At 46.5% G+C, this 26,388-nt stretch overlaps 3 protein-coding genes across 7 annotated transcripts in view; all 3 read right to left on the reverse strand.

Moving 5' to 3' along the window:
• The window catches only part of INSR (insulin receptor), a 49,965-nt gene extending 46,874 nt beyond the window's left edge, over nucleotides 1-3,091 (reverse strand). The window contains exon 1 of the mRNA XM_008934027.3: nucleotides 2,540-3,091. Coding sequence (XP_008932275.2) covers nucleotides 2,540-3,080 — 541 coding nt within the window. The 5' untranslated portion in view covers nucleotides 3,081-3,091. The remainder of the gene's footprint in view (nucleotides 1-2,539) is intronic.
• Nucleotides 3,092-17,308: 14,217 nt separating this feature from the next.
• On the reverse strand, nucleotides 17,309-23,068 carry USE1 (unconventional SNARE in the ER 1). Its single transcript, XM_018088696.2, has 8 exons — nucleotides 22,970-23,068; nucleotides 22,778-22,827; nucleotides 22,128-22,206; nucleotides 21,503-21,655; nucleotides 21,259-21,277; nucleotides 20,502-20,532; nucleotides 20,099-20,261; nucleotides 17,309-19,869 (listed from the first exon to the last, which is right to left on the reverse strand). The coding sequence occupies exons 1-8, from the start codon at nucleotides 23,066-23,068 to the stop codon at nucleotides 19,687-19,689; spliced, it is 777 nt and encodes a 258-aa protein (XP_017944185.2). The 3' UTR covers nucleotides 17,309-19,686.
• A 567-nt stretch (nucleotides 23,069-23,635) lies between these two features.
• MYO9B (myosin IXB) overlaps nucleotides 23,636-26,388 on the reverse strand; it is a 37,151-nt gene continuing 34,398 nt past the window's right edge. For 3 of the 5 annotated variants that reach the window (XM_029964295.1, XM_029964289.1, XM_029964294.1), the window contains 5 exons: nucleotides 26,131-26,254; nucleotides 25,625-25,672; nucleotides 25,000-25,139; nucleotides 24,655-24,782; nucleotides 23,636-24,517 (listed from right to left, as the gene is read on the reverse strand). In XM_029964295.1, coding sequence (XP_029820155.1) covers nucleotides 24,081-24,517; nucleotides 24,655-24,782; nucleotides 25,000-25,139; nucleotides 25,625-25,672; nucleotides 26,131-26,254 — 877 coding nt within the window. In that variant the 3' untranslated portion in view covers nucleotides 23,636-24,080. Of the gene's footprint in view, nucleotides 24,518-24,642; nucleotides 24,783-24,999; nucleotides 25,140-25,624; nucleotides 25,673-26,130; nucleotides 26,255-26,388 lie in introns of all 5 variants that reach the window. The other 2 variants (XM_029964299.1, XM_029964291.1) reach the window with 2 other exon arrangements.

Consider the following 26,388-nt stretch of genomic DNA (forward strand, 5'->3'; position numbering starts at 1 on the left):
TCTCCAAGCTTTGCAAGCTGGAAAAGCTGATCAGTTTGGGACTTGTCTCTGTCAACTGATACACACTCTGTAACATCAAAACCATCAATATTTACATATCCTTTGGGATTTTTCACAATCCCAGGGCAGCAGTGCTCTCCATCTCCAGCAGTGCTATGAGTTTAGACAGCAACAACTTCCCATCCCGAGATGCAAACCAAAAAATAGGAAGCAGGAGATTCTACACCAAAACAAACCAGAGGTACAAATAACCTATGTTAAAACACACAAACCCAAACTTCCCTATGAAAATGATACTGAAATCGCTACATTTAGAAGAAGTAGAGAAAAAAATAAAAGAGAACGCACTTAAAACCAGAGAGCCAGGAGAATTCAGACCTGCTTTAGCTTGACACAACAATTACACATGCTAAGGATACATTATGGGCTGGCATGAGAACAGAGGATGCAGCGATTCCACCGGCAGGTTCACTAAATAAATGTCACTTAATCTCCACCACCTTTCCCGTCGCATGTGCTCAAGAGTCTAAATGCTCCTCACAAATAGTCTAAAAAGTCCAAAAGACCACTCAGGTTGTCAAAATAACTTCAGAAATACATGGGAAGGTGTCACAAGGTGCAGGACAATTCACAACCCAGTGTGCTGAAAAACCCAGGTACCAAAAAATTAAAGTACAAAAAATTAAAGTTCAAAACAAAGATAAACCCAGTTTGTTAAGTGGTTTGGGAAATGCAGCCCAGTCACTGCCCAAATATGCAGGAGCACTGCTTCTCCACAGCTTCTGCAAGGAAAACCAGATGGGAGTATCTGTATACAGTGACTTTTGGAACCATTTTCCAATTTAAATCTCAATTTCTAAGTCAAACAGACGTAGTAACTGAGCTCAGTTACTGTGGTGCTGTATTGGTGTCCTCCAACAAACTCAGTGAACGTGTACCAGAGGCTCAGGAGCTGAGATTCCTGTCCCAGTGGTAAAATATTACATTCCTACAGGTTTCATGGATATAGGCAGTTGTATAAAGGAGAGAAACCATACATTCCAGTCTGCTGTAGCACAGAAAAATTCACAGGAATTAGGGACACCATGGCCTGGCCACTGAAAAGCATCACTCAGACCTTTAACCTTATGAAACAGCAAAAAACAGAACACATGAAATGCATAAGAAACCAGGTTTCAGTGCTGATATAACTGTATACCCCAAAGTTTATAAATAGAATGCTTTTTTTATTTTAAAAAAGGAACACACGTACATACTTGCATCTTCTTGCTCATACCCTGTTATTCTGGCCACAAAAAATGACCACTTTCTTTAAAAGGAAGCTGGACAATTTTGGGGTGAAGAGTAGCAGAGGGGAAACCACATTAATTGCATCAGTTTATGCACACTGGTAGGAATTCCTTCTCAAATTTGGCACTTAGCACTCAGAGTTGCCCTTTAAAGCTTGGCAAGAAATTCTCCCCAGCCCACAAGTTTCCTAATTTCGTCTCAGGACACACTGGTTCATTTGGATGCTCGACCTCCAGAAAGGCAGACAACCCTAAATGTGTCAGTCTCACCTCAGTTCACTTTGCTCCCCGTCAAGTCAGATTTGACATAAATTAAAGTAAATATATAATTAAAGCTAAACTTAAGGTCAGGTTCAAGTTTGGAAAAAACAAATCTGCATGAAATTAAAAGCAACTCTAGTAGAGTTTGAGAACTGGAGTTCAGGAGTGGCAACAAGCCGGGAGCTTTCTGAACACACCTTCTCACCTGAACCACAACCCTGGGTTCAAACCCCATTATTTCACCCTCCAACCCATCCAGGTCCTCTCTCCTCCTTCCCTTTTCCTCTTCAGGTCTGACTTGGCTTCCTGCTTCTTACTCTATGCAAACACTGCTCACTCATCCAGGTATTTTAAACGGTCTTATGGCAGGAAGGTTTCAGGAAAAATGTTATTGCACCTTTCCAGAGTCATGTTTATTCCACAAAGACTTTTCTCTGCTGTCCTGTTCCCATTTGCTGCAGCCTTTCAGTCAGTCTGGACTTTTAAATCCCTACACAAGCACCAACAGAGATATTCAGAGCACCAACTATTATGCAAGACATCAGTTCCACTCACAGTCCACTAAAATGGGGAGCTCCAGGCAGTTCCCGACTCTCCAGAGAAACCAAACGCACATTTTTGGATTCCTCATATATGCAGCTGAAAGAACTGCTCAAACAGCCCCATCACAAAGGTTCTGTCTTTACCTTCTAACGCCAATTTTTAGCCTGGCTTTTATGAACCTGTGCTTAAAGACAGCAATCAACAGGTACCTGTTAGTTCTCCAACAGATCATAGAATGGTTTGGGTTGGAACAGACCTTAAAGATCATCCAGTTCCCACCTTCCACTAGCCCAGGTTATTCCAAGCCCCATCCAACCTGGCCTTGGACACTTTCAGGCATGGAGCATTCAAGACCCCTCTGGGCAACCTGTGCCAGTGTTTCACAGGACTGGAAGGTTAAAAACTGACAGCAGACCCACAGCTGAGCTCCACCACCGTGCACTCACCCCTCTGGCAGCGATCGTGTGTCCAGCAGCGCTCGATGAAAATGCCGTTTATCACAGTGGGGGGACAGTTGCTCTTCCCTTTCACGGTCCCAGGACACACATCTCCACACTCCTCCTTGTCATCCTTGTTGGCCACAATGTAGTTGTCCTCTACAGAATCCAGAATCCTTGACCAGTCGATGGTGGACAGGTAACACAACTCATTGTTCTTCTCAATCCTCACGGCACCCCGGGTGATGTTCATGAGGTTGTAGAGCCCGATCTCCTTCAGGTGAACCATCTCAAAAATCACCAGGGCATAGTTAAAGAACAGGTGAGTCCCCCTGATCACAGTGAGGTTGGGGAAAAGGCCCTTTAAACTCTCCAGGCCGTACACACGGAAAAGCAGCAAGTAGTCTGTGATCATGGTCAGCTTAGGAAAGCTGAGCTCACGGAAATCCTCTGGCTTGGTTTTAAACATCAGCAATATCTGCAAGTGGCCCTCGATCACAGTGCAGTTCTCCAGCATGTTCAGCCGGGTCAGGTTGTTGCGGATGTCCATGCTCCTGCAAACTGGGAGGCAAAGGAAAACGTTATTTATTTATTTAACAGAAGCTTAATTGTCTTGAGTTTCCTAAATACACAGTTTTGTCCGACTGCACCATAACCAGGACACATGGCCCTCTCAGCAAAGCAGGCCTCAAGTGTTAAGAAATACACTGTGGGGAACATTCCCTGGTATTATGGTTACAAAATAAGACTGAAAGAGTATTTCATCATTTTTTCTGCCATTTTGAGTGTCTGTCTGTTGCCTCTGTCACGACTCAGTGGTAACACCAGTCCTGAGACATCCCTCATGAAAGGAAGAGACATCTGAGCAACTGAGGCTGTTTTCTCTAGACAGTTGCTAGCGACACACCTACCTCGTCTCAGATTGTGCAATTAATGCCAGTGGATTAGAGGGAGTAATTTAGAATAGTTGCAGGGAGGGGAAGACATGAAAAGAATAATGGCCAGAGATGGTAGTGCTTGGGAAGAGAGCAGAAAAACCTGGAAATACACACAGGCAGGAGCACAGCCCACGCTTCTGCCCAGACTTTGCTGACAGAAGTCATTTACTACATTAGTAAGTTTTGCCCTGAGCATTCTTTTCAGATGAGGTGTTGGGGCTTTTTTGCTATTATTTTCTCAAGGGTGCAAATCTCCCTGTCTTGACTACCTGGGCAGTTTATTTAGCAGAACCAGTAACCCAAAGAACTGGCAAAGTGAACAACTACATGAAGCATAAATTAGAAGGTAAACAGAACAGTAGGAATCCAGGCACCAGCAGAAGGAAAAAAAGTTTGAATAGGAAAATATTTTTGTTAACTCTAAGCACAGGTAAGAAATCAAGAAGGAAATTCAGAGCCCCACACCAGCACAGCATAACAGAACTCACAGTGACAACCCTTTTGAAATTAAACGTCACAGAAACATCAGCCAGACCTTAATATTCAAATCCAGGTGGATTCTTCATTAATTTTTCTTTTTTGAACACTGCACCCACTTAAAGGATTCTCCCTTTTGTCTAAAGCTTAGAGAGCATCTTCCCTCCCCGCTTAAGAACAAAAAGCACAGGATCTTCTGCCTTTTTGTCACTGCATTTAAAGCTCATCAACTCTAAAATCACTACACCACAGCTTCAAGAGATTACCCAGCAACAACCAGGCCTTACAAAACTAATGCAGACACAAATATTTCATTGTTAGGATTGCCTGACTCCTCCTGGTTTCACACAGCCCACTGCTGTAGGGGTTAAAACCAAATTCTATGCAAATGTCTTAATGATTATTCAAAAATTTGCTCCACCGTAATAAAAAAAAAAATATTAAATTTGGCAACACTAATATGGGACTTGAAGCCCAATGGGACTTTCTGGCACTGTATCCAAGTCGTTTCATAAACTGCCTTCTGGAAGAAAAAGTGCCTCAAAGATTAGGGATGTACTTGAAAAAGCAGGAAAGGAAGCCCAATGACCAGCAAGCAGCAACCTCTCTGTCCCAGACTGGAAGTAACTCCAAAGCTGTCCTGCTGCACATCCCACCCTGGGGCTAAAAGAACTGGGAGAGCAACAGATTCAGCTGAAATACTCTGAATATTTATTGCAAATAAATTGGCATTTCCAAGGAAGCAAGTGCATGACAGCACGGGGCAGTGGTTTCTTCACGAAAGGAGAAGTAACAGAAGGACAAATAAAACTCACTGTACAAGTCACCACAACAGTAAAACTCAGATAAATTCAAAATCCAACATTCTGGTTCTTATTTATTAGTGGTTCTCATTACTGTTGAGCACACAGGCAGTGCTGAGGTGGTACCCAGGGCCAGCTGCTGTCACACAGGATAAAGTCCTGCCTGTTGGAATGTGACCTTAAGGAAGAGGAAAGGGAAAAAAATACAGCTCAGCTCTCCAGACTAGGAATTACTTTGTAGAGTAAGAGCTGCAGGCTATTGCTGTGGCTCAAGGCCATGAGATGCAGATACACACTGAGCATAACTGCCTCAGTCTTTCATCCTTTTGCCTAGAATTAGGCAAGTCACCAGGAACTGGACACGAGCTGGCCCCAGACAAGCCCTTCGCCCACAGCCATCACTGCTCAGCTCCATGGAAAGAGAACCCTTAGTTTGGGTGGAAAGATCTCCAGTTTGGTACAGTCAGGACCAGGCCCTCCTGGTGCTGTGGCTGCATTTCAGGCTGTAGAGATCTTCCTATCGTCCAGGAGCAGAGCTAAGGAACTTGGTCTGAAGGAGCTATTCTGGGTGGGAACTGTTGCATCACCTCAGCACCTCAGGGTGGGTGCCCAGCACTGAGGGAATTCATGATCCTCTTTGGCAGAGGAACAGATACACACCCAGCCAGGCTTCACAGAGAGGATTATCATGGAATCACACAATGGTTTGGGTTGGAAGGAACCTTAAAGCCCATCCAATCCCACCCCCTGCCATGGGCAGGGACACCTTCCACCAGACCAGGTTGCTTCAAGCCCTGTCCAACCTGGCCTTGGACACTTCCAGGGATCCAGGGACAGCCACAGCTTCTCTGGGCAACCTGTGCCAGGGCCTCACCTCCCTCACAGGGAAGAATTCCTTCCCAATATCCCATCTAACTCTGTCCTCTGGCAGTGGGAAGCCATTCCCCTTGTCCTGTCCCTCCATCCCTTCTCCAAAGGTCTGCTCCCATCAAACCCCAGCCTGGTCTCTGCAGCCCTGAAGATCACAGCTCTCACCACCTTCCTAAACACTCAAAATCAGTTAAATTACACTGTCCGTGAACCTGATTCAAATAATTCTGGGCTTCTAGAGATCACCACTAACATAAGCCATGCTGCTCTTGGTCCAAACAGCCTGAAAGCTGCTCAAAGATCTGCTAACCTACTCAAAAAATCCAACAACTTAAACATCCACACAGGACATAAACCTCCCTCGCTTCCAGCTCTCCCCATTCTGACATGGACTCCCCACTGAAGGTGGCCAAAGGCTAAGAACACCCAATATTTTGAGATGTGTGACAGAACAAAGGTTTGCTGAAGCTGAATCTAAAAAGAGACAGGTGGAGCTTTTGAAAAGTTAAAGAATCATATAAATCTACCAGAGCTGGGAGTATAACGTCCACAGTCCATCAGCTGTTTGCATTTTACAACTATTTTTGTATTTTTCACCCATTTTAAGTCCAAGACAGAATACATTATTGGTCATGAGTGCTGCCAGCAGACTTGACAGGGGGTTCCACACATTCTAGCAAACCAGGATGTCCTCTGAGTTATCCAAACTCTGCTGCTTCCAAAGCTGAGCAGCAGCAATGGAATAATGGTCACATCCTCTGCTCCAGCACTGGGGGTTCTGCACCAGCCCTTTAGTGGAAGGATGTCAAACACTGCTGGGAGCCTGGTATGGAAACTCAGGAGGCTTTCAGAGTACATTAGAGGTTTGTTTCTGAAATAAACAACTGAATAAAAGACTAATATAGTTGTAAATCTACACAGATTAAATTTTTTTTACCATTTTTTCCCACATTGAGATAAAAATCACAGTTAACTATTTTTCATGTTCTACTTCAGTTTAGTTTTTAAGTGGTAAGTACCACCAGAGTATCTGAGCTCCTTTTCTTTACCCCCTCAAGTAGAATAATAATTAAGAACATCTGAGACAAAATATGTTTTTCGGTTGGAGGTTTCTCCATCTTTTCATGTCTCTGAATTTGCAGCAGTTTGTATCTCCTGTTCATGCAGTAGCTGTTTAAGTCACCCCATAAATTTATTGTTACCAAGACAACAAGAAGCAGTTCAAAGCAAAGTAATAAGCATTTTTCCACAGCTTCCCTCAATAGTAGTTCTTCTGCAGGGACAGGGGAATTATTCAACCATTCATGATGAAGGCAAGGCAAGTCTGATCCCAGAAGATGGAGAGCAAAGTTGAGCCATCAATTATAGCACAGACAACCTGGTTTCAAAAAACACATAAATCTGTTTTCAGGGAACTAAAAATCACAAATTGATTCTCCAGTAGTAGGGCCCAAAGTTACTCCTATGCAAACTACTGGCAAAACCTCTACTACACATAAATTCCTGAATTTCAGCAGAACCAGCAGCACAGCTGCCAGAGGAAGCACATCCTCCATCCCTGCTACCAAGCTACTCACAGGAACTTCAAAAACGGAATAAATCATTGTAGACATGTTCCATCAGCCTCTCCCCCCCCCCCCCAAGTTGAACACATGAAACAAACAAACAAACAAACAAATCCCAAGATGATGAAGCCTCTTGGACAAACTGGTTTGGTAACAACCTTCAAATCCTGAATAAAGAAACCAGATCTGATGTCAGAGGTTAAGTTTTCAAGATAGAGTCTAACCAGGGGAATAGGTGGAACTTAAACCTTGTTTATAGTAAATCATGTGGATACCAAACCTTAATGATTCACTGCTTCAGAGCTCTGGCCTTTAACAATAAAGACCAGTGTAATCTGGCACAGAAGGCTCACAAACCATTTGAGGCAACTATCAGTTAATTCTGCTTTTTTATAGTGTTTGCTGCCTACCGAATAAACAAATTATTGGAGAAAAATCACACTCACTTTGGTCAAGCCAAAAGCTTTGCAATTCTACATAAGGTAGTGGTATTAGGAAACTGGCAAAAGGACTTTTGGGTTTTTCTTGGGATAACTGCTGAGACAGGAAAACATCCTGTTAAGTGACATGACAGTGGCAGGGACTGTAAGACAGTTCTACCTACTGCAGCAATAGTTTCATAAACATACAAACCATCTAATTGTGAAATGTGAATTTTTAAGCTTCAGTTTTGCACCTCAGACATTTAGATCTGAGCAATGAGCTGGATATGGACGTCAAAGTGAGCCCCTATAAACCCCCAGCCCCTCAGGGAACATCTCAGGTGCCTGTTACCTCCCACGATTCACACTGGCACGACTGAGTTGAGGGAAAACCTCTCATGGAGGTCACCCAAAGCACAGATAAGCTCCCAGCCTGGCCTACAAAGCCTGGTTTGGGCTATCTTTATGCTCTCCTCATTCAATTCAAAACACAAGAGAAAACAGGACTCATCCTGCCCTGTTTTCCAGGCAAAGATAATCAGCAGTGAGGCGATACGTCCCAGGACCACGGAGATCACTCAGGGTAACGGCTCAAGTCGGTGTCGATGGCAACAGACCTAAAGATCCTCCTGCTTCAAAGGCAGCAGGAACAGGTTCTACACATTGCCAATATCAACATCATTTACATTCCACAAGATAGTCACCCCAAAACTGACCTCCAGAAAGCTCTGGGGTTTTACACTGCTCAGAGACAGTAAGTGCTGCCTCTCTCCAGAACAGTGAGAGGACACATTGGGACAGCGCACGGACACGGCTGGTGCTGGGTTTGGTACAGCCTTGCCCTCCTGCACTCACTCTTACTATTTTACACTCCTGGGAGCACAATTTCATTCTAGAGTGAGTCTCTCAACACCAAAAATTGACACAGGGTTGAGGTGGGACAAGGGGGCAGTTTCTTAATGAGTTTCCAAGCCTTCTGTGTGAGCCAGATATAATTAAGAAGCAACCTACTTTTAAGGGTAGTACTACCGCAATACCCAGTGAAATTTGTCCCACATGATGATTTAGACGGAGAGATCTCAGTTAGATTCCCACATCAGCAGCAGGTAATGCATGTGCAGCACTCAAATTTAGGGCCCGAGTTTAGAAGGGGAGGAAGTGTACTCCAGACTCTATAGAGTGCATTGATTAGTTTTCCATTAACCACAAAAGGAGCCCAGAGTAAGTTGTTCCCTTAGTAGATGCCTAAAACTAGGTGAGGTAAATCCCACCCCAAATACCACAGCTAATGAACTGACAGGCATGAGTCATGAGTGAGATTTATTTCAAGAAGCTGCATTATGTTTACACAGTGATAAAAAAATACACAAACCTGTTTTTCTTCCCAAAACAAGACGTATGGATCTTCATTTCATGCACAGGTTGGGTCTCCTTTCCTTAACCCTTGTTTCTGCTTGTGTCAGTAACTTCTGAACTCACCAACTACCTTCAGTCTCACGTAAGAGAGAAAGAGAGCTCTCACAGAGTATTCCTAAAACACTTAGGGGATGGATCGAGGAGGGAAAACTCAGTGTCTGCATCCAAAGGATGTAAGTGTGAATGTAAACCACCCCCTCCATTTGCCTTCTGAACCACTTACACATTCTACATGCTGCTTTCCCCCAAACTCCTGCTGTCTAAAGGGGGAAGGGAAGGGAAAGACACAGGGCACAAGGAAAACTATGGATAGGGGGAATACTGTCACTGGAAAACAGCATTATCTCGGGGCCTATCTGTGTGAGCACAGGGCTCCAACAAAGCTGCTCTCATCAGCCCCGTTGCTCAGGGAACAATTTGTTTGCTTATGCAACTCCTGTAGGTGCATTTCCCCTCTGAGCCAGGCTGGTGCCCTCTAGGTCCGGGTTGTTTTCCATCCCCACCGGAGAGCTCCATGACCTAATCATTCCCAGAAAACTGAGTCAAGCACCACAGCAGCTGAAAACCTTCTGAATTAGAGACCTGATGGTCCAAATTGTCTGCAAAATACTTTACAAAGTATTTGCGCTGTATGAATGACATGAAAATATTCCAGCCCAGACCTTGCTTTGGTATCTTGTGCTCCTGTTTCTCCATCCATGAACTCAAGAACATGTAGTAATCCCACCAAGTAGTAACACAGCAAAGATTATGGAGTTAAGATCATAAACACATTTGCATCTCAAAAAGCAAATATGATTTAAATAAAGAACTAAATAACATGTTTCACTGTAGCAGTAATAATAACATTTTCAAATTAGGAACTGCTGGACTCAAGTTATATATGTATTTATTTATTATTAGTGCTATATGTTAACTGCCTTCACCCCTCTGATGGTAAGAGGCAGGTTTGCCCACACCAGTGGGACTGACCCTCCCAAGGTAACACTGAGCCACCAGCCTCCTTTAAGGCTTTGACCATAAAAACATATATGAGGAAGAAACTGGGGTATTTTTGAAATATGAAATTTGTCCTACTGCTGGAAAAAGAGGCTGTTTTATGGACAAATCCTGCTTTATTCCCTGAATACCATTCACATCCCAAAAATGTCACTGGATTGTCTATACTTGAACTGATTCTCTTGCTACCACCTTTTCCAATGTGAATGTTAACAAGCAGATTGTCTATGGGAGAGATGATCCACAGATCCTGTCAGTTGTCTTTAAATAAATATTTCCCTTTTGTTAAAAAAATCTGTAAAAATCACCCCAAATTAAAGAACCTCTAATTAAAGGATTTCCTAAGCAAGTTTATTTAACGTAACCCACCAAAACAGCTCGTAATTCTTAACCTCTAGCCAGCCGTGGGTTTAACAAGCTTGTGACCTCCACCCCAACATCTTTACGCCCCGTTGTTTTCTTTTTTTACAAGCCCCTGCGTAAACACAGACCATCCCCTCGGAGCATTCCCCCCTTTATAGCTGGGGATTTGGCATCACTACCCAAAAGTGGTTAAAGACAAAACCTCCCCATTTGGCCACACTAAACCCTCCTGAAATCGGAGCCGGTTCTGAGGCGGCCGAGGAGCGGCGGGGGCAGAGGGCTGGAGAGGGGACCAGGAACGGGACCGGGGAAGGGGATTGGGGACAGACCCGAGAAGGGACCGGGGAGGGCGACCAGGGAGGAAGGAACCGGGGAGGTGACCCGGGGAAAGCGACTGGGGTGGGGGAGACCAGGGGAAGGGTTCGGGGAGAGGACCAGAGAGGGGAACGAGGGAAGGGGACTGGGGTGGGGGATCAAAGACGGGGACCCGAGGAGGGAACCGGGAAGAGGCTCAGAGGAAGAGATACCAGGGCAAGGGAAATCAGCGGGGAAGGAGCCGGGGAATGAACCGAAGAGGGGGCCGTGCCCTCCCCGCGCCTGCCCGGGCGCGGCCCCCGGTGACCCCCCGGCCCCATAGCGGGGCCCCCGCGGCCGGGGGACGCGCGTCCGCTCGCCGCCGCAGCCTTCCCGTGCCGTGCCCCCTTCGATCCAGCGGCCGCCAGGCCCTCCGAACGGGGGGTGAAGGTGACCCGGGAGCGCTCCGGGGCCGCGGCCGCGCTGCCCGCGGGCCCACGCAGGTACAAAGGGCACGGCGCGGGCCCGCCTCTGCCGCGGGCCGCCCCCTGCCTCTTGCCCTTCCTTCTCCACCCCGACCACCTCCTCCGCGGCCGCGGCCAGCAGGCTCCAGCCCACGGCACGGCCAGCACCCGCCGCATCGCGCCTCGCTCACCACATCCCCGCGCCGCCCGCCGCCGCGCCGCCGCGGCACGAATCAGAGCCCCGCGGGCGGGCGCGGGGCCGGGCCGGCCGAGCATCGCGTGGGAGCCCCGCGGAGCCCCCCTTTATAGCGGCCCCTCCCTGCCCGTGCTGTCGGCCCGGCCGGCGGCCCCTTTCCAGCGCAGCGCCGGGCTGGCGGCGGCGCCCCGGAGTAAACAAGGGGCTGCCCCCGTCAGCTGGGAGCGGAAGGGCGGGCGGCGGCAAGAGGCGGCGCGGAGCTGGCGGGGACGGGAACGGGACGCCGAGGGAGGAGCGGCGCGCAGCAGCAGCACCATCAATCCATTCATCCATCCCTCCCTTCATCCCTCCATCATCTATCCATCCCTCCCTCCCTCAGTCCATCCAGCTGCGATCCCCGGCCGCCTGTGAGACCCGCTGATGGGGAGCCGCTGTAGCCCCGGTAGCGTTTGAGAGAGTAAAACGGGGCGGTTCAGCAGCAGCATCGCGCCCTGGGTTCGAATGGAAAGAGAGGAGGTTGGGGGTGGATGTTTGGGAAAAATTGTTTCCTGGGAGGGTGGTGAGGTCCTGGCACAGGTTTTACCAGAGCAGCTGTGGCTGCCCGTCCTGGAAGTGTCCAAGGCCAGGCTGGACGGGATAGTGGAAGGTGTCCCTGCCCATGGCAGGGGGTAGAGTGAGATGAGCTTTAAGGTCCCTTCCACCCTAAACCATTCTGTGATTGTATGATCCTATCTTGCTGCCCCTGGCTGTGCCCGTGTCCCTCCTCCTCCTCCCATAAGGCATTTGGAGAGGATGAACTGCCCCCAGACCCCCCTGGACGCAGCTTGGGGTGAGGGCACTGCCCGCTCACCAGCACAGAGCCCAAAGACCACTGCAGATTTCTGGTTCTTTTTCCTCTGAGATTCACCATTTGGTGCCTTTTTTAATCATCTCTGCAATGTGCTCACGCTAAGCCATGACAGTACGTTTCCTGGCAACTTCCAGTAATTTTATCTGGCTCTTGCTTTCAGCCATTTCTGCAAGACAAATGAGTTATAAACTGTTGGAATAAAGGTTTTTTAAAATTCAAATATGCTTAGTAAATAGACACGTTTCTTTAAAACCTTTCCCTCCCCATCTTCAGCTTACAGCAGATCTCACTTTGCTCACTCAATTGCCTTGGGGCAAGCCAGCAGTGACCAGCAGGTCACCGTGCCTCAGCTCCTGTATCTGGACATTGAATTGCACTATGGGTTTAGACCCTCCACATAAAGAATCATTGCAGTCGTCACAGGGCTGTGACAGAGCGGAAGGAGGTCAGTGAAATCAGGGCCCCGTTGGTGTGATTCACTCCCTGACGTTGTTTGAGGTTTCCCTACAGGACAGGGCAAGGCTAAGGGCCTGCTCCTGACCAGCATAAGCAAGATTAGCTAGGATAGTACCTGTGTGACAATAACTCCATCTTGGCATTCGCAGACTATTTAAATGCTTAGATGAAAGGCTCTGCCTAAGTGGGGATGCTTTCTCTGTGATCAGCAGGGCAGATGCGTGTCTGCAAAGCACAGGAGCTGTTGATTCAGCCCTTTTGTGTGTCAGAACCGCCATCATGGGAAGGCATTTCCCCCATTTCTGTCCATTTTTCCAAATCGACACTGCTGCCTCGAGCTCACAAGTGCAGAGGGACTGGGAACATCACTCATCCTGGAATACTTCAGGAAGTAAGGGCAGTTAAGGAATGGAAATAAACAACAAAACTATGCCTTCTCTGCTTGCAAATTAACCTGCTTTATGACTGTAGGCTTTGCATAAAACAGACAGAGCCAAACATCACCTAGACAGCTCGGGCTGTGTGGAATTTATACTCTGACTCTAATAGCAATCTCTTCCTGCTTACTCACTTATGTTCTTATTGCCTTTCATATAATAATGATATCAGCTTACACATTGGCACAGAAGGATTAACGGCTACAGATTTATTATCTTTTCTTAAAATACTATTTTTAGTTTCTAATTACTGATTAAGAACATCGGGTTGCAATCTTTCCAGCATCTTTCCCATACACTCACTGCTACATATTCATCACGCTACAGCGCACTTGGTTTGCAATCAGATAAACCAACAGGAGCAATGTGGGTGCAAAGAAACTAAGCCAACACCTGCTTACTCTTTTTTTTTTCCTAATAGCTGCAATGCAGGCTCTTCTCTCATTTCTGATTCAAGAAACTACTAAAAATCAGTAGTTTGGTATATTAAATATTGACAACAGTCACATTTCTTTCTCTCCTCAGTGGTTAAGTGTCTGCTATGAACTGTGATACAACCCATGGGGGTTCAGTTCTACATCCTCCTAATAAAATAAATACAGAGAGACTTGCAATAGAGTGTATCCACCTACCTGAACCTACAGAGACTTATTTATTTTGGTTTGTTTCATTCCTTATTTACATCACAGAATGGTTTGGGTGGGAAGGAACCTTAAAGCCCATCCAGTCCCTGCCACAGGCAGAGACACCTTCCACCTTCCAATCCAGGTTGCTCCAAGACTCATCCAATCTGGCCTTGGACACTTCCAGGGACAGGGTAGTCACAGCTTCTCTGGGTAACCTGTGCCAGGGACTCATCACCCTTGCAGGGAAGAGTTTCTTCCCAATATCCCATCTAACCCTGCCCTCTGTCAGTGGGAAGCCATTCCCCCTTGTCCAAAGCCCTATTGCTCTGCCCTAAAGATGCTTCCACATCAAACCAACCCAAGTGTACCAACTTCCTAACAGATCCCAGCCTCTCCAGATCAATGCTGCCAGGAACTGAAGTCCTTGGAAGCCCACTCCTGGCAGCCACATCCCTGGAGCAGGAACCCCCTTTGCAGGAATGAAAAGGGAAAGTGACTTTGTAAACCAGCTTGATGTTCCAGCAGTGACATCCTTACACTGACACAAGTGGACATGGAGAGAACATGGCTCAGCTTCCCTATCACCAGCATTTGCTGAAAGCTTCACACCTTGAAAACTGAACATATCTTTCTCTCTGTACACTGGAACCAAGCACACGTGGGTGGTTTTAGGCTGGGTGGTTTTAGTCATACAAAATAAAGTTCCTTGCTAATTAATCAGTCAAGGAATAGTTAAGGAACACAAACTTTGTGCCCAAAAGGAGCTTCAGAGCAGTTGACTCACCAAGAAGTTACGTTGGTACCAGTTCTGTTTAAAGAACAAAACAGCTGAAAAACAGTTCAAGAGCCAAAGCCACACAGCAGGAGGCTGAGCTGAGGGCCAGAATTCTCCCCTTCTGCTTCACCCACTCAATAGTGGCCTTCTCTTAACAACAGGTTGCAACTGCCTGGGTGAAGAGTCACCCCATGACTCGAGTTGCTCTGTTTTTATTGATTTCCAGACATACTTTCCTACTCACAAGTTTCTCACTGTGCAGAACTCATGTTATCCAGCCTCCTGTCCTTTGAAGATGCAGCAGAGTTGCTGTTGAAGCCAACAACAGCCAAGTCTCTACATCACTGGCAGGATGTTGCTGCAAAGGTTACAGAATTGACTTCTTGGTGACTAAACCTAAAGCTGAGAGTACAAAAGAGCTGACCTTGGAAAATTATCTCATCCTGTTTAGAGTCACACAGAACCATTTGCCAAATCTCTCAATATAAAATATTTCACATCACGGATTGACAGAGTTCCTTTCTTACCCTTCCTTCCGTCCACACCAAATCCGATAACTGACTTTTCTTTCCTCGATGGGAGAAGGCTCAGAGGATGGAGATCCGGTCACTTTACATGCTAAGGACACAAGTCCCAGCTTTTTTACTATTGAAACAGGAAACACTGTCAGATCCTTCTGGAGAATTCTATTGTTACATGAGCAAATAAAACTTTTGGCCAAGGTGAAAATGGCAGAGGGCATCTCTCTGCTACATGCAGGTCAAAGACCCTGGAGATGGAGGATGCAAAGGAAATCACAGCTCTCCATGGCCAATGGCAGCACTGCCTTGTTTTATCTACTTTTTGTCCGGTTTCTGGGTTTGTTCAGTTTGATTTTTGGATGCCACGGAAGCAGATGCAATATTAGATTTACTTTCCATTCCTTGTCAGAACATTTTGATCTAATTCAACATCAGACTTTTCAACTCGAAAGAACTACGTGAGCGGGGCCCAGATGTGAGACAGTCAGACAGACTGTCCTTATCCTCCATCCTTCCCTACAGCTTCTGTCCTACCCTGAGCCAGCCCCACGTGTGGTTTGCACAACCTGCTGCCAGGCACCCTGTTCTTTATCAGCCACCACGTGCGAGGCAGCGGCTGCAGCCGTGTCACCCACTCACAGCGCAGGCACACCAGGCTCCAGGACACCCACTGGCTACACCAGTTCTATCCACAGCTCACCCCCTCCTTCTTTGGTTCTGTATTTCCTTACACGTTTTTGTTGATCTAGAGTCTAATTTGGAGGGATTGATGGCCCCGCTGGCAGCGGGGATTCACAAACCCTTGGTGCTCCTCACTGCTTTAGCTCACAAGCTGCATTTTGGACAATGAGAACTCCCAGTTCCCGTTTGATAACCGGTTTGTTCTGTCGCTGGGAGACACGCCCTCTCTCTGTAAATGTTACAAATCAGGCATATCTGATCCATTATTCACTAACTGCTGCTGCTTCCCACTTCCAGCTCCTATTAGAGGGAGCGCTCATGCCAGAAATGTCACAGTGGCATCATGTGACAGGTGGTATTGATTTAGGTCCAGCGGGGTTTAATGTCACTCCTGTTCAGTGGGACACAGGGCGAGAGCACACAGAGCCTCAGCAAGGGGGCAGGTCAGGGCAGGAGCTCTCAGCCAGCCCCTACACAGGCTGCTGGACTCAGGAATGGGCTCAGGCAGGACTCTGCTGCACACCAGGACATTTGAGGATCTGCTCCCAGCTGCTACAGCGTTGTGGTTACATTTTTCTTCCAAATTCACAGAATCCCAGAATGGTTTGGGTTGAAAGGCACCTTAAAGCTCATCTCATTCTACCCCACTGCCATGGGCAGGGACACCCTCCACTAGCCCAGGTTGCTCCAAGCCCCATCCAACCTGGCCTTGGACACTTCCAGGGATGGGGCAGCCACAGCTGCTCTGGACAACCTGTGCCAGGGCCTTACCACCATCACAGGGAAGGATTTCTTCCATAAAAGAAACTAGATTGCAACTATTAATCACAAGACTCAATTCTGAGCTTTAATGGCACGTTTAGAGCAGACAATGAGAAGGGAGTGTCACAGTGAACAGTCAGGAGCAGAAACCTGCTCTTGCCCACTCCCTTGTTTTCACTCTTTACAAGATGCTCCCTTTTGGCACAGTAGCTGCCGGTTTGGGAAAGCTGCCCACAGCCTCTCAAGTCTGGTGCACAGAAACTGCAAAGTAAACCCCAGGGAACACGTGCCCAAATCAAGTTGGGACTGCCCAGCCACAGGAGCCTTCATATCCAGCGTTCTGCTCCTGCCATTCCAGCCTATCAACCTGTACACAATCCTTCCAGAACATCCAGTCTGGCTGGGACTGAGGATACTGCTTAAACGCTGAGCATTGTAACACACAGTCTCTGCCACGAAGGATGTTCGCCAGAAAAGCTTAGACTGACCCAGAGTTACTGCTGCTGCCAGACTGAATCAGTGCATTCACCGGCCTGATGTGACCCAAACCTCCAAAAGATTTTTAATTTCATTTTCCTTGCTGTCTCAAAGTAGGTAGTCTGCCAAGAAGCCAAGCAGGGCCCAGCCCTGTGCCTGATAAACATCTCTCCATCTGGATTTCCCAAGCTTTTGGGAAAGTTAGGCAACTCTCACAGAGAGTGATTTCTATATATAACATTATTCTGTGGAGAGCAGCACATCAGAGCCCCATGCCACGGAATGGAGCTGGAGCAGCAGAGCGTCCACCACCCCCCATAGGTTGGTCAAAAATAAAAGCTGTCATTCATCTGGGAAATGTCACAAAGCCTTGAGTCATTGTTTATTCTAAATACTACCGGCACCCATCTTCAAAGTGGTGTTGAATTACTGTAATTGCTAAATGAACTCGAGAGAAGCCAAGACAACGACCCCGTGTGCAGGGATCACCGGCTGCTGAGACAAGGGATCCGTTGGGATTGGGGCAGAAGGGAACATTCTTCCATCCGGGCAGAGAACCCCCAGGAAGCAGAGGCTCAGTGCTTAACAGCCACGGAGATAACAAAAGGTGTTATTAGTTACAGGGTTCAATCCTGGCAGTTCATCCTTCAAAATAACAAACACCCATGAAGCATTAACGGTCAAAAGTTAAATAGTTTCTGAACTCACTCTGTGCAGGCTTCTTTGTAAAGCAGCTCCTATGACTTGGAGGGGTGGATGTTTTCTTGGGGACAAGCTGTTGCTGATAGTTCCCTTTCAGGTCTTTCCAACTGAGCTCCTAATTTCTAAGTGCCAAAAATTACAGGCAACACATGGCTGATGACAATTCAGCTTTAAACTTGTCTGCAATGATGCACCAAATCTTTTGCAAGCTAGAAAAAAATAATTTATTTCAAGTGATAAAGAGGAAAATGTTATAGACTGTGAAGCATTAATGTTGCATCCCAAAAAATCTCACACACAAAAAACATTCCAGCACCACATTCAGCCTCTAAGAGAAGAGCTCGGCACTGAAATGCCTGCAGGGAAAAGTAGTAAACAATTAGAACTGAAAAATAATTTGATGACACAGCATTGACTAACGAAGCACAGTGAAATGTCAAACGTTACAGTGGAAGAAAACAACTGGGAAAAGTAGGAATGTCCATAAATTGGTTGTTACAACTATAAATCTCTATAATAAAGTTCGAGGTAAGTAATGAATTTGCTTGAAGGGGAGCGTATCACACAGATTTCTGAGTAGCTGGACATAAAAAGCTGTACTTCATATTATATTTATTAATTTGATTCTGTAAGTGAATGGTGCAGTAAATACCAAACATCCTGTTAAATGAACTGAAATACTTTTATGTAAAAAGTGTTAACTTTCCTCATTACCACAGCTGGGTTTCGACAGGACAGAGCACAGCTCCAACACACAGCCTGGTGCTTTGGGATGCGTTCAAAGCAAAGCCAGATTTTCATAAGAACCAACAAACAGCTCTTTTCCTACCTTTTCCTGGCCTGGGGCTGCTGGGATCACCAGCCAGGCCTGGAACACCCCATCTGGTGGTTCCTAACAGCAACAGAAATGGCCAAAGCACACCCGGGGTCACCTGGTGCCCTCCCCTCCTCCGTGGAACACACCTCACTCCTGAACACTGACCCTTCCCAGAGGGGGACTCCGTGAACACCGGCACAGCTGCAGAAGGGTTTGCTTTCCGCTTACCACAAGCGCCTACAAAGACTCTTACACTGTCACATAAACCTTCCTGTACTGCAAGCTCTAAGTTTTTCTAGCAATACCAGTGTTTTAAAAATATTAATTCTAGTTTATCTGTTTTACTGTAGTGAACCCTTAAGAAGACATTTGACAGGAACACTCTTGACCAGAATGATTTGTCTCAAAAAGGAAAGGCTGAGTATTTTTTTAATTATTACTTCCATCTTGAAGACACCACCTTCCTTACACCCTCATCTTAAAGTGAAAACATGTTTGCACAGGTGAGGTCTGTGCCACCTGGGGTTCTGTGTTTACAGTTCTGTGGTGCAAGGTCAAGGTGTTTTCTTCCTGCAACGGCATCAACATAACAATGAGAAGTGAGAACATTTGCACATACAAAAGGGAAGCAAACATTGCAACAGCCAGCAACTCCAGACCTATAAGTCTAAACTGGAGAAGATTGTGAAGTCCTAAGTCCCAAATATCCATCTGGGAAAAAGGTGAGCCTGAGGTTACCTGTTGATAACTCTGAATCTGAGCCAGCCAAGCACCTCAGTGGCAGAATTCTCTTCCTGCCCCTACAGTTCTGTATGTACAGAGCTGAAATTAAATATCCTGTTGGCAGCAAGTCCTAGGTCAGTACAGAAAAGCTGTGCAGAAAGAGTGTAAGACTTCACCTGTTATTTATATTCATATTGACTAAATGGCCTTTTAGGAGTCGTAACATTTACCACGACCACATTAAAAATGACTGTATGTGTCCATTAAAGACCTTGTCAGCAGCTCCGTGTAAACTCTCATCAGCAACAATAGTCACCAGATAAGAAGTAGCCAAGTATCCAAGTGTGGAAAACCTTCCCCATGAAACCAAGCCTGCACAAGGAAGGAATGCAAGGGTAGGTAGGCCTTGGACAGCCTCTTTAAGGACATGACAAGTGGCAAAGACATTGACTGCTGACAGTTCTCACACCACCTGAGCTTTCCAGCTGCACTGCTGGCAGCTTTAAATGAAATAAAAAAGCATCATTTTAATTTGGGGAAAATCCTGATGAAGAGAATCATGCTGATGAATATAAAGCAAACTACAATTAACATTATCCACAGCAGCCAGTTGACCGATTTCTTCGCGTGCTGCTCCAGGCGGTCAGATTCATCCTTGAGCTTCTCAAAGTTCTGGTCTGCCATCCTGAGGGAATGGGACAGTGTCTGTGGAGCAAAGAGAGCAAACGGTGTCAGACTCAGAGCTGCATGTGCTGGCTGACATTTCCTCCAACAGAGGAAACGTTCAACCACACACAGCAGCAGACAGGTATTGCCTCCAGTCTCCCCACTCTAATAACACCTGGAATCGAGTTATAGGTACAGAATTTCACTTATGAGCACTTTAACCTCCTGGGTTGGAAAGTTGAGGGGTTACAGTTTCAAGGTGTGCTACCTGGTTGTCCTGTTTGATCACGTTCTGTGCAGCCAGGGTGTTGTTTTTGAGGCTGCGAGCCAAGCTGAGCATTTCCTCGGCCAGCTTCTCCTGCATGTCCTGGTGGTGCTGCAGCACAGCATCCAGCTCCACTACCGACTGCTTCTCGTCTGATTGGAGGCCTCTGCAAGTGCACAAGGGGGAAAAAAAGGGATTTGTACTTCCCTGCGGGTCAATCTCCCAAGGTTTCCTCAGATTCTGCAACTCTATGGTACAACAAGGCCAGTTGAATCAGTTGAAGTCATTACAGTTTGGTTTCTATCTTTCTATTCTTCACCCAAATCAAAGTACATCTGGGATTTAAAGACCATTGGGAAAGTAGTTTCCAAAATGCTGAGTATTGGAATGAGAAATTTTAACTTACTTCCGCTTCCTTATGTTCAACTCCTCAGAATCTGGGAAAAATAAAAAAAAAAAACAAAACAGTTTAATTTGTGCTTTAGCACCTTATAAATTCCCATGCAATCACAGGCTGAAAAAACAAGTCTGTAAGGGATTTTCAGCTGTCCAAATCCTACCTGGCATCTGTCCCAATGAATATGGATGTCAAATGCCTACCTACTCTCTGCAGGGAAAAGGGGACATGTAACATCAAAAGAGGGAAAAAAAACCCCAGATGAATCACATCCCTGAGGGCAGGGTTTGAGCCCTGTGTATCTTAGTGTTTTTTCAGGACAGGTTAGATTGGCCCAGCTCCAGCCACTGTAACAGCAGCCATGGAAACTACAAATTAATTCCTCCCAGTTCCCTACATGAAAAACATGGCTGTGTATTCCAGAGGAACCGCCTACTCCAAGAGCCCAAAATCACATGATTGGCTCAAAGCAGAAGGGAACAGGAGCAACAATAAAGGTAAATTGTCCTTGCTAATTCTGTAACTAGAATGTCTGTTTCTATACAAATTCTACAAAAAGAGGTTCCTGCAAGTCCCTGCTACCACTGATAACACTTCTGCTTTCATCTGGTTTTCGTTTTGTGTGTTTTTAAAATCTATATTGAAAAAAGGTGAGCCACTAAATTAAAAAATACACTTTGGGCAATCGCTAATACCTGACCTTCCTCCTCCTTTCCCTGTAAGACTCAGGTTGACTAAAGTTAGAAAAGCAACACATCAAACTCACCATTGATAGCCAAAGGGCCCTGGGAGGCAGAAAGAAAACCAAAACAGCAGATTACAAAGGGTCATTGGTAAGAGACAGCCCTGCAGGCCTGGCACAGTGCCTGTGTCCAGGATTCAGACCACCCAAACCAGAAAAAAGGTGACTCCCCACCCAGGCTGGGACACAGCTCAGGCACAGGCACCCAAGGCAGCTGAAGGTAAGGACAATCTGTAAAGTACCAGCAAAGTAGCAGCACCAAACCTACTGTACCAAGCAGCTCACTCCTCATCTGGCCCGTGCAGCGAGCCTTGGTCTGCAGATGGACTGTTTTGGTCGCTGGGGTTCTCTCCCTGGCTGTTGTGGGGGTGCGCCCAGGGGCCAGGAACTGGTTTGCCAGAGCCTTCTCTGTTGATGAGGACTGTGAGTGGGAAGGAGCAGTGAAAAGTCACAGATATCACACTCTGCAGTGTGAGGCACCTGGGTGCGTGATCACCCTCATCCTTCAGCAGCACTGACTGTACCCCATGAGCTAAAATCCAGCTTAGTGGTACTTCGCAGCTCTCCAGGTGCACATGGCACTATCCAGAGAGGTGTCAAGGCTGAAGGATAGTGCCTGCCCCTGCATCTCATAGCTAAGGAGTGAGAAGGATGTAGGCAAGCTGTACTTTGCTTTTGAAAAGGAGGAAAGAAGATTCAGATTTCATACAATACCTCCTTTTAACAAAACCTGGAGCCAATACATTTATTCACAGTTTTACAAGAGCTGCCTAGTAAGACTTTAACAACAATTATTTTAAGATACAAGATAATGGCCAACATAGGAACTATGCAATAAGATGAAATAAGCAGAGAACTCTGAAGTCTTTTCAAGCTGAACTAGTAGATCTTACCAATTTTTCAGCTTCTAGGAGTCCCTTTAGGAAGTCCACTTTGCGAGAGTATTCATTCAGCATTTCTGGGGCAGGCTTGCTATTGGAGTTGAAAGATAACAAAGAAAACCAAAAGTTACTGGCATTTGCTACTGTTCAGGTGACTTTCCAAATAAAATAAGACAGAAAAAACCAACATGTGGTTCTTCAAAGAAGCGTCTTTAACAAATGTAGCCTCAGGATAGGAACACACTTGCAACCCCCTGCAAATCACCTTTTCCAAGACAAGGAGAGCTCAGAGCACAGGCATTTCCACAGGGAAGAATATACTGTGGTGTTTGTGGGCTATGGCAACTTACAGATAAGATTACTATTGAATCACAAAATCATTAAGGTTGGAAAAGACCTCCAAGATCATCAAGTCCAACCTTCGACTGAATCCCCCCATTCCCACTAAACCACATTACAAAGTGCCACGTCTACTCTTTTTGAACACTTGAAAGGGATGGTGACCCCACCGCATCCCTCGGCGGCCCGTTCCAACGCTTAACTACTCTTTCAGTGAGTAATTTTTTCCTAATATCCAACCTGAACCTCGCCTGGCACAACTTGAAGCCGTTCCCTCTAAACCACAAAACCACAACGGGCACCCAGGGACTCAGAGCGCTCACCTCGACTGCTTCTTCAGCTCCCGCAGCATGTCCTCGAGAGCAGCCACATACTGAGGAGAAAAATAAGGCTTTAAGCGACAGCATTAAGGAGAAACACCCGGTGGGGCAGAGGCAGTGGGTTTAACACCACGGCGAGGGTTACAGAAGGGCCGCCCCGCGGTGCCGCGGGACGGAGGGGCCGGGCGGCCTCACCTTCTCCACGCCACTCCTCGGGGTCCCGCCGCTCCTGCCCGCCACTGCCTCGCCCGGCCTCAGCAGCCGCATCATTAGCTCCCGCCCGCGTCGAGCCATGGCGGCATCGCGATCCTCACTTCAAGGCGCCGCGTCGCCATCTTGGGGCGGGCGAGGGGCGGGAAAGGGAAGCGCCGGCGGCGTTATCGCCCGGTTATTTAAATAAACCACCCCAATCATACCCGAAACTAACCGGCCTCAAAAGCAACCCCGGCTGCGCAAGTGCTAAAGGGGTTGCTGGCATGCTCGAGGGGTGGTGGGGCTGCCAGCTCGGGGCGTGGTGGTGGCTGAGCTGAGCTCTTCCCTCACCCCCACGTGGCGCAGCCCCGTGAGGGACCGGGGCACAGAGGCGGCTTCAAAGCGATAATGAACGATGGCCCCTCGCCCTCAGGTGTGTCCCCGCACACAGGTGAGGGGTGGGGAGGATGAGGCAGCACCACGCTGGCTTGTGGTTCGCTCCAAGAGCACCAAAACCCTCCCCGGTGCCACCAGAGCCTTGTTAGTGCTTCCCCCATGCAGAGCTTTCCCCATCCTTTATCAGTACTTCATAAAGGCAGCAACATCGATTAAAGGCTTCCCTCGGAGTGAACTGCTCATTAGACACACACTGATAAACGAACACGTGTATTTTTTTAAAAGTGCAACGTTTTAATAAACTTCTTTATACATTTTGGTCTCAGTTAAGGCTATTACGTTAAAACAGTTCTGTAAACCACACAGAAAATTGTCATAAAAAAAATTAAGGCAAGACACATTGACCTAAACTCACTGTTGGTCCCATGAGAGTCCATTGTAAGACAAATGGAAAAAGGCACAGCAGCCGAACTGGGGGGGCTTGTTTCCTGTACACTCAACCCACATATTTTACTCAGCATTAAATTTTAGGTTTTTTGCAAGGTTTTAATTTAAAGTGGAAAACATTTGCTTTAAACAACCTTGCTGAACCTTTACAGTACTGTACATTTCCAGGTTGCCTTCCTGGCAGCCACTTAAACACAAGTTTACAGCCTTCAAAGGGTTAAAGCCAAAAGCTGCGGTCAACTTCAAAAAAAGTCCAGAGAGCTGAAGTATTTCACTTCTCCATACAGGGAATGTGAGAATAAGGATCTGAGAACCTCCGTTTGACTTTTGCAGTTGGTTCATATTCATCCACGAGTTCCTGAGCGTGGGCCAGTGCAGACCCTTGTGCAATGTATACCGAGTGGATGCTGTCAGTCCGCCTTGCTGGCTGCTCCCTATGTCTCACCACCTGAGACTCCTTGTTAGCAGAAACCTCATCCTGGGATTCTGTACATTTGAACATCCCAGGAGGGAGTTTTATATTTGCTGTTGGCATCACTGGAGTTCGACGGGGCACTTTCATCTTGGACAGTGTTAGAGAGTATCTGCGCCTTGAAGCCAGGGATGCAGAGTAGGAATGTGAAGAGGTTTGTGGGAGAGAAGGCACTTTGCAAATGTCTTTGGCAAGCAGGCTGGAGCTCTGAGCACGGCAGTGTAATCCAATAATTGCTTTACAGAAACAAGACACTTAGAGACTATAGCAGTAACTTGATACAAGCCACCATGAGCAGATAGCATCTGCTCACCTGGCTGTATGTAGCAGAAGATGGAGAATAAAAAAAAGCACACACTACCTTAATACTGACCTTCGGTATCCATCCGGCCTGTCCTATCCTCAAGCAGGCTCTCTGTGCTTGCCGACGTCTCCGAGTCCACGTTTTCCTCGTCGGAGCCCCGCTGGTCAAGCTCAGGTAACCGGTAAGTTATGTCCTCTCTGCATCAAACACAGGCTAGAACACTCAACCAAAACAACGTCTCTAACACGAGCTCGCGTTCAGAGGCAAAGTATGTAGTCATGAAATATTAATTCTTGTGGTATTTTCTCTCAGCTAGTCCTTTGTATTTTCCCTTTCCCCTCTGCAGAACAGAATTAGAACCTTTTGGACAAAAGGTATTCTGCTTTTATGCTACCCAGGTGAAGGGGGACTTACTTTTCTTCTTTTATTGACTGTATGCGATCGATGAGAATCTCCTTTTCCCGGTTATTGGCTTCAGAAACTTCTTCATCTTCATGCACCGAGTCCAGCTCTGAGGTGCCACTGTCATTTCCTTTGACCTGAGAGCTTTTACTCTGCAAGACAAATTCATGCGTAACACTTCTCAGTTACAAGCAGCTACACAAGTCTTGGTCTGCAAGTTTCAGAGTAGAAGACAAATGAGTAGGTCAAAGGAAAGGCTGAGGGAATTAATGAAGAGCTGTTAGTTATCCATACAAACATTTCAAAGAGAAAGAGAAAATCTCCTATTCACCTGGTTTCTGGGGCTTTGTTACTTTTTTTGATCTGTCAGCCTTAGCTTAGTTTTAGTAGTCACTTATAAGTAATATTATTAAATCCAATAAAAGTTACATACAGTGTCTATAAAATATTAGGTGAGGACAGAACAGGCCAGCAGCCCTGCATGCAGTCTGGGGGTGGGAAGTTGCACCAATACATGCAGTCTTGATTGTTTAAAACAGTGTTTAAAACAAAGTTACAGCATGTGTAATAAGTATTTTAGTCATGCAATAGTACCATAAGAAAAGCCCATGCACTACACCCAGGCAGTTGTACGTACCAGCTTCCCCTCGTAAGGGGAAGAGAACCCAAGTTTTACAGGCCAGAGCTAGAGAGAGATGGAGACCAAATTAACTATATGCCACTTCTGATCAGACACAATTTGGCTGGCTTTAATCAGTACAACAAAAACAAAGAATAAGTTTATTTGCCCTACTAGAACACAGCATATTTTTGCCCACCAGCAGTCTCTGGAGTGAAGGAGCTCCTCTGCCATGTCAGAGACTCTGTTAGTTCTACTGATGGAATTATATGGGAATAGATTTTGATCACTGCAAGAGCAGATCCCCACACCTCTGCACCCTTCATTTATCAGACTCCAGTCCAGCTGTATATTTAGCTCCTACCTACAGCTCCTTCGGCAAGTCCTACTTTAGGCAAGTCCAAATCCCTTTTCTTCTTATCTTGCAACTGATTTTTGACTTACTGAATGAGATGGACAGGATAAATAAGTAGTACTTCATTTCCCAAAATCTGGTGGGATGATGGGTTTATTTCAATACTTACTGTATTCTGCCGGAGCAACGAGAGCCGTCGGAAAGCAATGCTCTCTGCTGCTTCCAGCTGATTGATCTCATCCATTTTTATCTTGTACTTCCTTATCTGTTCCTTTATGAGCATCTCTACACACCTGGGAAAAACGGCAAGAGCATATTGAGCAGCCTCATACCATAAAAGCTCTGGAACAACCATGGTGGGATGAGATGCCTCTCTTGGCCTGGGGGTGTTTATCACACACAAAGTGTCCCAACACATCCCCTACGG

The sequence above is a fragment of the Manacus vitellinus genome, unplaced genomic scaffold (assembly GCF_001715985.3).
Source record: "Manacus vitellinus isolate BGI_N305 unplaced genomic scaffold, ASM171598v3 scaffold_107_pilon, whole genome shotgun sequence".
NCBI lineage: Eukaryota > Metazoa > Chordata > Aves > Passeriformes > Pipridae > Manacus > Manacus vitellinus.